The sequence below is a fragment of the Astatotilapia calliptera genome, chromosome 6 (assembly GCF_964374335.1).
Source record: "Astatotilapia calliptera chromosome 6, fAstCal68.1, whole genome shotgun sequence".
NCBI lineage: Eukaryota > Metazoa > Chordata > Actinopteri > Cichliformes > Cichlidae > Astatotilapia > Astatotilapia calliptera.
In genome coordinates this window covers 33,628,869-33,645,000 of record NC_137427.1, presented here as the reverse complement: position 1 = coordinate 33,645,000, position 16,132 = coordinate 33,628,869, and the positions used below count along the sequence as shown (strand labels likewise).

At 43.8% G+C, this 16,132-nt stretch overlaps 1 protein-coding gene across 6 annotated transcripts in view; it reads left to right on the top strand.

The window, feature by feature from the left end:
• mgat3b (beta-1,4-mannosyl-glycoprotein 4-beta-N-acetylglucosaminyltransferase b) overlaps nt 1-14,071 on the top strand; it is a 64,585-nt gene extending 50,514 nt beyond the window's left edge. For all 6 annotated transcript variants that reach the window (XM_080303189.1, XM_080303190.1, XM_080303188.1 and 3 more), the window contains 3 exons: nt 429-1,066; nt 3,219-3,501; nt 3,664-14,071. In XM_080303189.1, the coding sequence (XP_080159315.1) occupies nt 429-1,066; nt 3,219-3,501; nt 3,664-4,161 (1,419 nt within the window). In that variant the 3' untranslated portion in view covers nt 4,162-14,071. The remainder of the gene's footprint in view (nt 1-428; nt 1,067-3,218; nt 3,502-3,663) is intronic.
• The last annotated feature ends 2,061 nt before the right edge of the window (nt 14,072-16,132 follow it).

The following is a 16,132-nucleotide window of genomic DNA, read 5'->3' as shown; positions in this document are numbered from 1 at the left end:
AGACTTTAAGACTTGGGTCTCTGAAGTTTAAATTGTACCTGCTGTTCCCAGGCACCTGGACACAAATGGTGCTGTCAAAAAAGAATGACTCATATTAGTCTTTGAGTTTTCCTAGATGCTATGGAGAGCATGTAATTCGGACTCACTATCACTGTGGATCTTTTTTGGTTGCCAAAATGGACAGACTGGGTGTAAATCAGGCAGGAAAACCTGAAATACACCGCACTACACAATTTGCGTAACCACCAAAATTAGAAGAAACTAATTAGTCTCCTGCTTGTACCTGACAGGACACGGGTTTGTCGTGTTTGTTAAATACAATTTCGCTTTAATGTGAATCTTACAGTGAAGAGTATAATGAGTAAAGCTGGTGTTTTTATTTCAAGGCAGAGTTGTGTAACTGTTTCCCGTTACTCTCTTTTATCCAGATTAGAGCTGAGGACCGCTTAAAGCGGTGGAATCCCGCCCACCCTGCACCGCCCGATAGGCTAGACCCTCCACAGGAACCAGCAAGAAAAGAGCATCATTTCAGGGATCCCATAGAATCCATGGGAGACCTCCATACTCGCACTTTCCAGCTTCAAGATGACAAAACCCCTTACTTTGTGCGCACCAAAGCTGGAGCCCTTTGCTTCAGGCAGGGGACAGAGGTAGCTACTCCTAAAGAGTACTATGGAAAATCAGGGGGGTCTGCGGCTAACGGAGCAGTTGGTCGGGCTGTTGCTGCCGGGCAACGGAAACCTCTGGAGCTCCAGCAGCAGCCCACCATTGTGCCAAAGGTCAAAGCTCGGGCCAAGGGCAACGGGAAGCGGCTGGTCAAGTGCGTTTGTCGGCCTGGGTGGCACGGACCTTACTGCGGGGTTCCCACAATGGTGTACCACTCCAATCTGCCAACTAAGGAGCGGCTGACGCCCAGAGAAACCCCGCGGAGGGTGATCAACGCCATCAACGTCAACCACGAGTTTGATCTGCTGCACGCACGCTTTCATGAGCTCTCAGAGGCCGTGGATTTGTTCCTCGTGTGCGAATCGAACTTCACCGCCTACGGAGAGAAACGGCCTCTCAGGTATGATTCAAAGTTGTTTTTTGGACAGGTGCATGTGAAGGGATTATAAAAACCGCCCAACCCCCCCGCGGTCAAGGTGTATTTGTGTGAGATGTGTAGTCCTCTGTGGCCTTCAGTTTATGACTCTGTAGTGCCCGACAGTACGCATTGTGAAATAAAGTGCAAACTCGGCAAACTTTAAACTGGATTAAGTCACAAGAACAGTGTGTATATGTTACAAAGGCCATGTTATGTCATCTTTATGTCTTTATAATGATAAATGAGCTCACATGAGGACACACTGCTAAACAATAGAAGCTCCATTTGTGCTCATTTTTTTTTTCTCCCAGCTGCTTGGTTACAAACACACACACACATACTTCCCCCTTTTTTTTTTCTCCTTTATCCAAGTTGTGACGGCGCCGTTTCAATGAGTCGTTATTGTTTGCAGCTTACCCTCTTTGTTTACAGCCAGCCCTACTCGTGCTCCTCGAGTATCCGCGTGCGGAATAACAATTACAGTTAGCTTCCTGTGGCGACGACATGAAACGCCTCGAGGGCAAATTTTACAGCAGATTATGACAAGAGCAGCATGATTGACTCTGCGTGTAGCCTTGAAGGGAGAGATCGGTGTGTTCAATCATCGGATGTGACACTGCATGAAAGCGGCTATGTTCTGCGATCGCCGTCTTTCGCTATGCATATCAACAGGTTAATTGAGTTGTTCTTCTGGACAGTTTGGCGTGAGGAGAACGGCTTTTCTCTGCTGAAAGGTGCCATTTGTCAAACAAGTGCCTTTCTGAACTGTTTCTTTATCTCTTCTGCCACATTTTGACAACCTTTTATAAATGGGCCACAGCTGGAATGTATTTTGTTGACCGTTTAATGCGATATTGGTTTGCAATTTTTTATTTTTTTTTTTCTTCAGAGGGGCAAAAAATTATAATTATAAGCCTTTTAAATTTGTGAAATCCATTACAGGGAACGTCACATTATGGATGCATGATACTGCAGTTCTGTTGGTGTGTTTCCCACCAGAAGGCATCGTGTAATAAATGCAGTGAATCAGTTTCCTTCATTAATTTTGTTTCTTGGCACAGTCACCTAATGCCACTCAGAGATGGGGAAACTCGGCACAACTGTAGACTGTGTCAGCAACATGCTAATACACAAATGATTAGTACCCCTATGAAATTTAAAGTTTTTGTCCAAATCTTCCCAAGACAGCATACTAAGTTTCTGTAGAGATCAAATTATTTCAGAAAAAAGACCAGAGTCATTATTAGAAACTGAAAAACTGTCTTTTTGTTTTTTTGTTTTTTTTTAGCTGTAGCATATTTATTTTTAATGTTCATAGCTTGTAAAATCTAAAACGGAGGACAACCTTACAATTTACAAACCGTGAAAACTCTTTAGCTGTCACTGGAGAAAGCATCACACTAAAAAAAACATCTGTTTAGAGTAGAGAATAACGGTTTTCAATCACAAAAACAGGAGATGGATATACAAATTTAAAATAGTGTTTCAAGTGTCAAGAACTGGAGTAAGAAGTATCATCAAGAAATTTAAAACTGCTATTCACTTCTCAGTTCAATAATAGTTTTAAAAGGGAAATTTTCACAGGGGGACTAATTGTTGAATAATTATTAATAATTCTAAATAATAAGCATTTGTGTTACCCTTTAACACAATCCTAACGTCACAGACGGACATGTCTTGTAACTTTTGCTGCTCTTGTTAATAACATTACCGACATTGTTAGCCTTATTAATATTAGCCATAGCTAATAATAGCTACCCTTATAATAGCAGATTGGCTAATGTGGCTAACGGGTAACTGCTAATAGTCAAGCTAACTTTGGTGTGCACTTGCTAGCTCAAAATGTAGAAAGTGTAAGTAGGTGTTATTGAAACTGAAAATTCTCAGTGTTCGAAGTTTAGGAAAACTAAAATTGCAAGTGGCAGCCTTACTTTGACAAGAAGAATCTACGCTCTTGCTAACTTATGTCTGCTACATGTCAGTAAAGGAAAGCAATGGCTGCCTGGAACAGTAGGTAAAATTAATCTAAATGCAACTGTGTTACTTAAAATGCTGAGCTTAAAAAAAAAATCCTGTTAATTTTCGTTTGGATCAAAGTATCCACGTAATTACATTTTTGTAATCCCTCCCTCAGTTTCCTGCGGCTCCTTCTAAACGGTACCTATGACTACATACGTCACAAGATCCTGTACGTGTTCCTCAACCACTTTCCGGATGGGGGTCGGCAGGATGGCTGGATCGCCGATGACTACCTGCGTACCTTCCTGACGCGCAATGGCATGTCCAGGGTGGTCGGTGCGCGATCAGACGATGTTTTCGTCATCAACGATGCCGACGAAATCCCAGCACACGAAGGACTACTTTTCCTCAAGCTGTTCGACGGGTGGACAGAGCCTTTCGCCATCCACATGCGCAAGGTAACAGAAGTATCTCAGCTTTCGTGTGTTTTCTACAAGCAGCCAGTTTGTTACGTGAAATTAAGATCTTTTTCACCATGTAAGATTAAGGGAAGAATAAATGTGGTAACAGTATCTCATTCTTCTTGCAATTCTCCTGTACTCTTTTCTCTGTGTGTGCAGTCGTTGTATGGCTTTTTCTGGAAGCAGTTCGGGTCTCTGGAGGTGGTGTCGGGCTGCACGTTGAGGATGCTGCACGACGTGTACGATGGCGACGGCATCAAACTGCGTCGTCGCGAATATTACACTATGCCGGGTTTCCGCAAATACGAGAATGACACCGGCCACATCCTGGTGCAGTGGTCGGTGGGAAGCCCGTTCCACTTCGCAGGGTGGCACTGCTCCTGGTGCTTCACACCCGAGGGGATCTACTTTAAGCTGGTGTCGGCGCAGAACGGAGACTTCCCGCGGTGGGGCGACTACGAGGACAAACGCGACCTCAACTACATCCGCGATCTCATCCGGACTGGCGGCTGGTTTGACGGCTCGCTGCAGGAGTATCCCCCAGTGGACCCCAAAGAGCACATGTACGCCCCCAAGTACATGCTGGAGAACTACGACAGGTATCGCTACCTCTTGGAAAACCCTTACAGAAAAGAGTCCAGAGCGAATGAAGGCTAGGTGTCAGGTGGCCAAAAAAATTTAAATGAAAAACATATGTGAAAAAAAAAAACAAAACGCTCGTAGGGCCCAAGTGATTTTGGGGGGTGGAACGATACTGATGAACTGCTTCTCTCATTGGAGTGAAACTAAATGTATCTCCACCAGGCAGCACTGATGCTGCTCTTTAAAGTCATTACATTGGGGTCAGAAAAAAGGGAACACTGAATCACATCCATGGATTTTGAGAGGGAGCTTTGAGATGAGAGGATAATAACCACTGAATCTTAGATTTCCTCATTCCTCCCCTTTTCCGGGAGGCCCCGCGCTATCTCTCTATTTGTCACCCGTCCTTCCTTTTGTCACCCACCGATTCGACGCGCCTGTTCTCTGAGAGAAAATGGCAGCAAGAAAAAGCCAGGGGTCTATCGCCGGCAGGTGAAACCCCTCCATGGATCTGACAAACTCTGAAGGGAAGGACCGTTTTGGTTTTGTCTGTGTTTACTGAAGTTTACAGATTGACCGATGTTCCCACTTCACTCTCCACCTCCAGATGTCTTCCTGTCATATTTGGTGACCTCCTTCCAGACATAAACTCCTGCTCAGATACTTTCATTGCTCCCGAGTGTCGGTAGGACATTACAGAAACCCCCCCCCCCCCCCCCTCTCACTGGAGCACCGACAGCCAAATGAAAGGGAATGACTCAGTAGAGATGTTTCAGCTCATACATATGCTCACGTTCATCTACATGCGCCTTAGAGTTGTCTGTGTGTGCTTGAAAAAGGAAGCGCGGGATTGGGGGTGGGCTATATGGGGTTTTTATTTGTATCATATTTTGAGAAAATGGAAAGGAAGAAAGAAACTGATGGGAACAGGAAAGGAGGATGAAACTGGGATGAGAACCTGAGAGAGAAGGCAGGAGAGAGTGTGAGGGGAGTATAATGAGTGAGGAGAGAGAGTGTGTGTGTGTGTGTGAGAGCGAGCAAGAGAGTGCGTTTCCCAGAGCTTACAGGCAGCTCTGAATAAATCATGCCCCGTCTATGGCATCTACGGCAGTTACTGCCATTATTGTTCGTCCAGTCCGATAGCAGCTGGAAGAATATCACCCTTCAGTTTTTCATCTCTCTCTCTCCCTCTCTTTCTCTCTCCATCTAGCGCCTCAGATAACTTTGTTTCCTTGGAAACTATGTGGAAAAGAGGAAATGGGGATGGGTGTTGTTAAGACGAGTGGGTGGGTTCATATCAGGCAAGGAGCTGCAGCATTCGGATGAGGTCGACCCCGACGTTGAGTCCCTTCGGTTAGATACTCAGCTTTCTGCTCAGCTGCCAATCACAGATCGTCTTTTTCTTTCACTTATCCTGATTTTTTTTTTTCCTCCCCCTCCTCAAGTCTGTGTTTTCAGCTTTCTCTATTTTGCAAAATCTCCCAAGTCATCCTCCAACACACACACACACACACACACACACACACACACACACACACACACACACACACACTGTGGATCCTATCTATTCTGTGTGTTTTCTGTTATCCTCACAGGAATGCACCATTTCAATAACAGGGGTCTGTTTATCTTCTCTCTGCCTCGTTTCTTTCCCTTTGTTTTGGGGCAGCAGTTGCCATGGCGATGCCTTTTCTGATGCCCTACAGATGATTATCATCATAAACATTTAGGCAGGAGCGCTCATGCCTCTTGCCTTCTTTCTGTCGTAAACAGCTGTCGATGTGGAATGGATGCCTAGATCACCCCCACCCCAACACACACAGACACAGACACCCACCCATCCGCCCAAGTTGTCTGGCAGAAGTTGATGATGATGTAGAGCCTTGGTATGAGTACATGGGTAGCCCAGTGGGACAAGGATTAGTTCTTGTTGAGGGCGTGGAAGTCGTAGCTGGAATATTTACCGTGCTGCGGAGCAGTTAAAGATGTGCGCCGGGCAGACGAGCAGCGATCAAGAAATTATGAGCACATTGATTTTTGTTTTAACTGCAGATTGACCATATCCACCATCTACTCTTCAAACCTGTCTGGGCTTTACTTTAGCTTCTGGCTTCTTTCGAGGTTAAGACCTCTAGAGGTATAAAAACCACTTTTCTTGTAGTAAACACCGCCTGTCGCTGACGCCGCCTGAGATCATATCAAACATTATTTTGTAGCTTTAATTTCATCAGACGCTGACACAGCCATGCATCGAATGCCTCAAATGCTTTTTGTCCCCATTATTTTCACCTCCAAACTCCTCAATCATTAAAACGCTGCTCTTCCCTTACAGTTCCAATGCCATTAATATGTTTTTGGGGACTTATTTCCATAAATTGGTTCCCTTCTCAGAGCTGGGAGACCACTTGGTGGGGAAAATTAGATTAGCCAGCAGGCCGCCGACAGTTGTGTCAGGGCCCGTGTCGCTGCCTCAATGGCAGCGCGGTCTGTGCCGGCATCTGTTAGGGTTTTGGTTTTGATGCTGGGAGCCAAATCCTGATCCAAACCCAGAGGGGCTGCGGCGAGAAAAAGAGCTTTAAGCAGGATTTGATGGGAGAGGAAGCGACGATAATGCGAGATTCAACGCCCTTTGTCTCAAAATGAGATTTATTTATTTTTATTTATTTTTTAAATAGAACGTGGGTAACATACTCATGGTACGACTCTAGGTCAAGTAATGAATGAGGTGTCACATTTTTGTACTAAAGCTCTCATTTTCTTCAGTCTTCTTGCAAAAAGCACTGACTGATGTTTTCATTTGAGACTAGATCTGACTAAAGTTTCTAATGTGACTCACTTTAAACAAACAAAACCTGCCAGCCTCTGATTTCAGGGCCTCAGACTGCACTCATAGGAAGACTCACTGCTGCAATCACTTTGCACATCTTGCATATCTGCGTGTCGGCTGACAGATAAGGATGTGTGGACTGCTGAAAGACGAGTCAGGTTTACCTCGCTTGGCCTGTTGAACTGTTATCACTTAGGTCGCCACGACACGCTCCTGAGATCTACAACAGGCTGAGGTCACCGGCCAAGATGGCCGGCCGGCCAGTGTAATAACAGGTGAGGGAATGCGCATGCAGTTTTCCCCTTAATTCCTCATGCAGAACCAGACGTGAGTAAGAAAGAAAAATGCAGAGCCTCTCATCACTCAATCCTTATCACTAAATGTCACAGCGCTGCAGAGCTGGGCACAGTGTCACACACACACACACACTCACCATTACCCAGCACACACCCGTGGGTTTTCTTTTATATCTTTTGTGTTTTCCCTGGTTCATCAAAGTATGCCAGTTTGCATGAGAGGCAGAAATGTCCCTAAATTAATCAGTTTGTGTTTTTTGTAAGTACAAGCCAGAGAAGAACCAAGAAGGGAAACATATTTCAGACTGAGCAGAAACAGGAAAATATAAAAAAGACAAAGAAACGAAGAAGCAGCAGCAGTGGGTTTTTCCCAGTATACAAAGTCGAAGCTTGATGAATGGAGACTGGAATCCAGAAAGAGACATTTTGGAAATAATCCTTCCGCTGCTGTTCCCAGTGACGGACTCATTGGATGAGTGCGGAGGAGGGAGGTAATACGCTTGACGGAACGGCTTCGGTTTTTCCACTTTGATGAGGGAGAGGGAGTCATCATGGCGATGAAATAAAAACCATTCCAAATGAAGGGAGCGCCTCATCCTCCCCGTAAAAAGACAAATCTATAAAGCAGTGACAGTTTAAGTGAAGATGAGGCTGACTGGCTCGTGTGTTGTCCACGCTGCCTCCCGGGACTTGCGGTGATTTTTAAAGAGGCTGGCAGGAGTGCCAAATAGGGGTGTCTTTCTTGCTCAAGGACACTTGATTGTGACCACTCAGCAGGCATTAAAGCACTGAGGCACTTATGTTTTTGGACAGCTCTGGCCTGTTGCTTTCTCTTGGGTTTTTTTAGACACCGTCAAACGTAAAGCCTTTAAAGCAGTAACAGCGGCTGTAGTTGAAGTGCAGACTCGTATAAAAGAACGGGCACAGCCATTGTGGCCTCAGCCTTTGACGTAGTGTGCTTTTGAAGCCATCTTTTTAGACATAGTTGTTACTTGGTTAGTTAAATAACTGCACAGCAAGCTTATTTCTCTGGAAATGACATTTAAAAATGTTCCCACAGAAACCTCCAATATAAATACAGTGGAGGTCCAGTTCACTGGCTTGGATTAGATGAGATGAAGCCCAGTCAGCACTCACCTTTCCACTCAAAGCAGCCACACTTAAAAGCCTTAATGATAAATTTATGTGTCACACTTGTTTATTTCGGCTCTAAAGTTTTTAACCCTCAACCCCTCCCTCAGTTTTTCTTTTTTTTCCTTTTCTATAAATGAGAGAACTGGATCCTTGCCATTTGTTTTTTCTTTTCCATTGTTGTTAGCTTGTTTTTGGCCCACAGGCTGCCCTTTTCCTGCCTTGGATGTTGTGCGCTTACGTTATTATTTTTGGAATAGCCGATCTATAACTCCCAATCTCGCCTGACCTTAAGAATGTGAACATTTTCAATATCTGTGACGGGCGTTTTACCAAAGATAAAAAGTTTGAATTTTACTCTGATCAGGTTTTTGTTTTTTGGCAGTCTGACAACAAATAACCTGCAGTAACACCGCAGCACTGTTCAGTCCGCTTTGGGGTTATTAGTAGGAGAGAGCTCGGTGTCATCTCTTTTTTTGCTTTCAGTTATTGATATTAATGACAGGAAATAACCACTGAGAAAAACTCTGTTTTGAACTGGAGAAGTCTGAACATTGGCTGTAAGTGCTGTCAGGGCTGTTTGCTGAGGGTGTGTGTGTGTGTGTGTGTGTGTGTGTGTGTGTGCTCTGCACTTCCACCGCTTCCTTTCCCGTACACACGACTGCTGTTGGAGGTGTTGAGATAGCCTCCAAGCTTACAGATCCTACATTTCCCATAACGCACCTCTGTGACTTCTTTTTGCTTCCATGTTAAATATTCATGTCTTTCACATTCAGTGCTGCCAGTTTACACCACAACCTTGTTAAAAGACATCTCCAAGGCCCGGGTTAAGAGAGGTGATGATCCTGTTACCGTGACATCGCCAGAGTAAACGTGTCGGCTCCGCCCTCTTTTCAGTGCATGTATGCTAATCATCCACATATGTTTTGTAGCATTTGGCTTTCGTGTGTATCGTGCACAGATGTGTTTCTGCACCACCCACACCCATCTGCTGTTGTGCTCACAGAGTAGCCGACCGACTGCCCGAACGGGCTAACATGCCATCATGGCTCTGGCCCCCCGCCAGGCCCGTGGCCCCCACCGATTGATGTTTTCCGAGAAACATTAGCAGGAAGTAGGCCAGAAAGAGAGGAGGGGTAAGTGGGGAAAGTAGTGCTCCTTTTAGAGAGGTCTTTTTTTTTTTTTTTTTTAAGTCAAACTTTATTCATGTCTCATTAATGCCTCCTACACAAATCTGGGAAGCATGGATGGAATGTATGGAAACACGTGTGCTCTGTAGAGAGAGGAACATGCCTGCCATCGAGCTGCTGTCGTCTCGGCTGTAAACACATAATTATTCTCCCCATGTAATAGACGGAAGCGTTCACATTCCACAAACTGAGCAATCGGATTCACTCTGGCAGCTGCACTTCGATGTGTCGCTAATTGGAAAGAACTCTGTGTTAAACCACAAGCGCTACAGGGAAACCAGTCTCTACCCCAGTGTTTCTGCAGTTAGCTTTGATTTGTCAGTGATGCACCAATTTGTAATCCAAACCAATAAATGGCCGGCTCACTCAAACAAGAAAAAAAGGAGCTTTTTCCACTTCTATGCGACGATGCTGTGTTTTAAATATGGTTTTATTTGCCCACATTTCGTGACGTGAGATTTCTGCCGCCCCCTTAATGCGGGATTAGCTGTGAACGGGATTTCATGTATCGTTTTTGGTGCTTACAGCATTTAAAGATTAGTGTCACTTCAGTTTTGCTTGGAAATACCAAAGAACCGGTCCTTACGACAACTATTGACAGTGAGTCCTGTGGATTAGCTGGAGCAAGCACTGATTTCTGATGGAGAATCAACAGCAATCTCTATTTTTACGATATCCCACACACGCAACGACAACGGAAACTAGTTGCAAGCAAGACTATTTCAGTGAACGAGTCCTTTAAAGCATTCGAACGTTGCATTCACTGTCAAGTAAAAGCTCCCTTTTTTTTGTTTACAGTTCATCAAGTGGACGCACTCGCTGCAGTTAAGCAGAGCAGCCGACTGGTGTAAAAGAAAATAAATTGCTCTGTCACACAATGTCACATCAACAAAGAAGCACATTAACATATTAACCAGCAGTTTAGAAGCTCTGTTGAATGTGAAATAGTGGAATTGGCTGGCAAATTCAACCTCTGTAAACATAACGGGCTTTATCAAAGGAATGTGCCTGGAATTTATAGGACAGGTGAGCGTGTCTGGGTGTGTGTATGTGCGGGTGCGCGAGTGTACATGCTTGTAAGTCAGGAGTCATAACACTTGTGAATATGTTCCAGGACAGATTGTTGGCAAGTCCAGGCGTCCATATGTTGTGACACTGCAGATCAAAAAGATGAAAGTCAGCGGAGCACCGCGGAGACAGATGGACGCGGTGACACATACTGTACGTGCGAGAAAAGTCGGGCAAGCAGACAGGCCGACACCTGGCTGCAGATCAAACGCCGTCAGAAACTGAGGCGGAGGTTGGCGCGTACGCGTTTGTGTGCCATTGACGACACTCTGTGGCCAAAAGTACGACGACATCCCCTCGTCAGTGCGTTTATGCGTTTATGCTTGCTGCTCGCAGGGAGGTTTTTCTCGCAGCCTGGTTTTGGAAATAAATAAATTAAATACCTGGGACTAGAATACTAAAATTAAAAGCACTATTTATTCCGAGTTTACAACAAAAATAACTCCGGGTTTGGTTTAACTGGAGTCCGTCTTAAAAGAGCCTCTTTGCTTTTCAGCAATGCTGCCACACTGAAAATGGCTGCAGTTCACCTCGAGGGCGCTCATGGGAGCTTTGGTGGAGTAGCGGTGTATGCCGCTAAAACAAGAACGAGGGAAAGAGAGAGCCTTACAATCAGACACATCATTTCCACATTAACACCCCCCCCCTCCCCCTTCATGTGAAGTCAATCAGTGTGTTTGTCCTTGTGGAGTTTTTGCTTTTTAAGTTCTTATATTGTTTTCGGGGGTTTTGTGAACATCTGAGAAATGCAGAGATGACGAGTGTCTCTGTTTTTCTATTTGACTTTGTTTTTGTACTTTTTTTTTTTGTAATTTCATCCTCTTGGCAGCTTGATATTTAATGTCTTTTAAAGGCTGTGTGTGTGTGTGTGCGTGTGTGTGTGTGTCTGCTCAATAGCACTGTCTTAGTCTACTGCTAGATTCTAGATTAACTTCCCTCTCAACCTCACAGATCTTTTACCTCTTTTGATGCCATAAAGGGGACGTCGCACTGTGGCGGCCATCTTTTTTTTGTTGTTGTTTTCTCTGGGATTGTTTATTTTTTGGGCTTTTTTAAAATTTTATGACATCATCCTTTCCTTGTGACAGCACAACATAACCACCTGATTCATGTATGTGTGTTTAAATCTTTTTTTCCTTACTATGTTGATTTATGTTCCCATAGTAGGACCGACACACTCGCACTCATTCACACACACTCACAGTCTACGTACATGCTCACAGAGACGCACACAGTCCAGCCTCTGTTTTTTTGTTGTATTCTTACTGTGCTCTGATTGTGTCCGAGTCCTCTGCTGGTCGAACAGTCAGACTACTGTAGGCGCTCTGTTTGTGCCCTCGCTTTTATGCGATCGCTATGAAGGCTCGCCATTGTGTGACCAAAAAGCATTTTTGTCGTTGCTCAGCCACTCAGAACCGGTTTGGGCCAGAGTCTTGACCCAAGAACAACCCAAATGCCATTTATCTCCTCATGTTTGGTGTTCCTGTGTCTGTCACACAGCAGTGTGGTGCTGATTTGATGCTTTCCTTCCTGCTTTGTGTGTGGTGTTTGCTTTTTTTTTTGCTTTTTTTTTGCTTTTTCCTTCAAACAGACAAAGATGTCAAAAATGATCAAAACATATTTGGAAAAATAGCTTTTTTAAATTTTGAATTGCATGCTGAAACACAGAGACTACTTCTGCCTACAAAACTATGAATTGCACCTTAACTGGAGGGATGTGTTTTTCTTTTAGGTGTTTTTTTGTTTTTTTGTTTTTTTTGTTTTTTTGCATACACACAAATAAATGCATGGGGGGGGGAGCGTGAACTGTTTGTGTACTTCTGAGATAAAACACGTAATTGTCAGCGTGTCAGGAAATCTGTATATCGTAAAACAGGGTTGTTTTGTTGTGCTTATCAATGCCAGATTTCACTGTAATTGATTCAGTCACCGGTGTTTGGGGCACGATGGCTTCAATAAGCAGCTTCAGAACATGCTTTTTTCAAACAAAACAATAATCAGTGCTTACGGGTTTTTATAAAAATTGATTTTATTCAAAAAAACAGACTGTATTTAAAAGATGATTCTTTTTGCTGCCAGATGGTTCGCCCCCTGCTGGCCATCAGAAGAAATGTGGCTATCCATCTTCTATATACAGTCAGTGGCCTAAAAACTTAACACAGCATTAATCCAACAAGTTATCAACAAAGTAACATCTGCATCTGCTTTCATTGGCCTGGCCTCACACGGTGACCGTTAAGAGGTTTTCTGCTCATCCCTGTCATAAAGCACATCTACCTGCCGTCCATCTTGTCCTTGTGAAAATTTAAAAATGACGCTAGCATACACAACACACACGTGCACATATCTACAGTGGAGCGTCAGCAGATGATTGGCACTCACCACGGCGTTGCCACCCGGCCTCGTGTCCCCAGGGGCAGAGTCATGTCTGCAGCCAATTAATCAACAGGGCAGTCAGCCACATCCATACCCATCTGATGCTCACCAACCTCCTGCCAGTGTGCCAGATTTAGCTTTCCCCTGTTTACACAGACTGCGTTTGGTTAATAAGAAAGGAATTTAAAACGCTACATGACAGGGATACTGAAAATGTTTTTGAGGGGTGTTTTTGTTGGAAAGATCCCAGTGAAATGTCTGGGTTTCAGCACTTTGTTTTGTTTTTTTGGGGTTTTTTTGTTTTGTTTCTTTTTTTTAATATTATTATTAGTCTTTTGCTAAATGATTGCATTGTTTAAGAACTCAAAACATGTTTGCAGAGACTGTAAGGTTTTTCTTTGTTGTGCAGTGGCATCATATGACTTTACCACCTGGGACGTATGTAATATAATTACAGAATTACTGCCGCCCCTGCCTCTTCCTGTCCCCGAGCACTGATGATTGTAAATGTTCACATAGTTTTATTTTTTATATCATTGTTGGGGCTTAAATTTAGTTTCTTCTTTTTATCTTTTTGTTTTAGAACAGTTAATGGGTGTCTGTGGGGAATGTGTGTGTGTGTGTGTGTGTGTGTGTGTGTGTGCGTGCGTGTAGTTACGTGTCTTACTGTATGCGTGCGAGGGATGATGCAGGGTGTACGTTGTTTCGTGGCTCCCGCTGCACATCGGCCCCTTTGCCCGTGTTCATCATCGTTCCAGTGTGTTCAGGTGTTCCCACGCCTCTGCGTCCATTCATCCAAAAGAAGAGCGAGGGAGAGAACAGGAGATGGAGGATGTGGAAGAGGAGAGTGCAGAGGGGCTTTTCCCCTCAGAAAGGGGGGGAAAAAACAACCAAGAGAACATACTTTTGAGAGAAAAAAAAAAGATATTTTTCTCCTCTGCTGGGTCACAATGAAGAGTGTAAATTTTTAAATTAACTGAAAATGATGAATAAAAAAAAAATCATTTGTTCTCTATATGAATGACTATGTTAACCATGAACAAAAAGTAATGACTTCTATGACAAAGACATATAATAAATTAATTTTAAAATTTTAACTCTGAGTTCTTCGAGGCTTTGGTTGAAGGTGTTTGGCTGATGGGAAGTGTGTTTAATAAATTACGGCGACTTGCATCATCTCACTAGAGGGCAGCACTGCAACACACATCATTACATCTCATTAGGATGCATCACTTTAGAGGCTCTGGACACATTTTAATAGCAAACTTTTAATGATGAGAAATTCTAAGTGCTGCAGACTGAACATTTGTGCACCTCTGCAACGATCATTAACAAATCTATCATTTAAAGTGTTCCGGTTACTTTTAACTATAAGTCTTAAATCACAAAGATTTTGACAGAGTAAACACTTTAGGGTTGGAGCTCAAGGAACAATGCAGGTTATTTGGCATCTTTAGTTTAAATGTGCAAATGATTGCATCATAACATGTAATAAATAGGGAGCTCTGATCAGACATAACATTATGACCACCTGCCTAATATTGTGTTGCCCCCCTTTTTTGCTGCCAAAACAGCCCGGACCTGCTGAAGACTCCGCTGGACCCCTGAAGGTGTGCTGTGGTATCTGCACCAAGACGCTAGCAGCAGATCCTATATGTAGTGGATGTTTTGAAGTGGGGCCTCCATGCATTGGAATTGTTTGTCCAGCACATCCCACAGATCCACAACTAGGTTGATATATGGGGAGTTTCACCAAGTCAACACCTCAAACTTGTTGTGATCCTCAAATGATTCCTGAACCTTTGTTTTGTTCAGCATTATCCTGCTGAAAGAGGCCACAGCCATCAGGGAATACGGTTTCCATGACAGGGAAAGCTGCAGGTTTGGAGATGACCCAGTCATCTAGCCATCACAGACTGGGTCATCATCAAACTAGCTGTTATCCTCATGCTTGCCCAGTTTTCTGCTTCTAACTCACCAACTTTAAAGACAAAACGTTCTCTTGTTCCCTAATATATCCCACCCACTAACAGGTGCCATGATGAAGAGATACTATTAGTACCTGACCGATGAAGTGTTCACTTCACCAAGTTATTGATGGGTTACTGCCAGCTCCCTTTTATAGCGGGGTGAGGGTCGTTTGCTAGTTTCTATAAATGCAGAGAGGCCTGACAGTTTTAAGGAGAGGGATTAACCTGTGCTACGCTGCAACATAGTCGTTTGGCACTATATTTATATTTGTATCACCTGTTGGTTCATTTTTGCTCCACTTCTAATAGTCTCACACCTCCACTGGGATTATGACCTGCTCCGAAAACAGAACAGAACCCACAAAACTCATTTTCATGTGTAAAAAGTTCAAAGTTATAAAACAAAAACAACAACAGCAATAAAAGGCTGGCAAACTACTCAAAGCCCTAAACCTCTACCACATCAGTTAAGGGTGTTCATTTTTGAAAACAAAAGAGACGAAAACAAAAAGCTTTGAGGTCACGATGCATTCAGCTGGACAGAGGGAGCCACTTTATGTCTAAATCTTTGGTTAATGTTGAGTTTAAGTGCCAGATCAGCCACAGTGGACCAGGGTGTAACGGCTCCCAGCCCAACCACACACACCAAGGAATGTACTGCTGCTGTTTTTCTCAATCTGAAGTGGAGGCAACCACAAACAAAAGGTCTTTAAATATCTGAAGACACTCACACACACGCAGGCACACTGACGCCAACAGCTGCAGGCACAGTACGGACATAAAATAAACATTAATACTTTCAGCCAGCAGGATGCATGAAAACACACACTGACATCAACAACCGTGGATGTGCTGCACGAGAGTAATCGAGAACAACAAATGTCACTGTAAAACAAATAGGACATTCAAATCAAAGGCACAAACCACTGGCTGTTACACAGCCTCCAAGAACATATCCACAGTTTCTAATATGGTGCTATGAACTTTTCCCTCCTTAAAGCTATATATATATATATATATATATATTGTAACGTTCACAAGAACCAGACGGTTGGGGTCTCAGTTTGTCCGTTTATTCGGCACATAAGCCAGCGGGTTGTTAACTCAGGGGGAAGCGCTCTCGAACTACACCTCTCTTCAGCCTGGCACACACACAGAACAACCAGGTCCCCCCACCCCTTCCTGTAC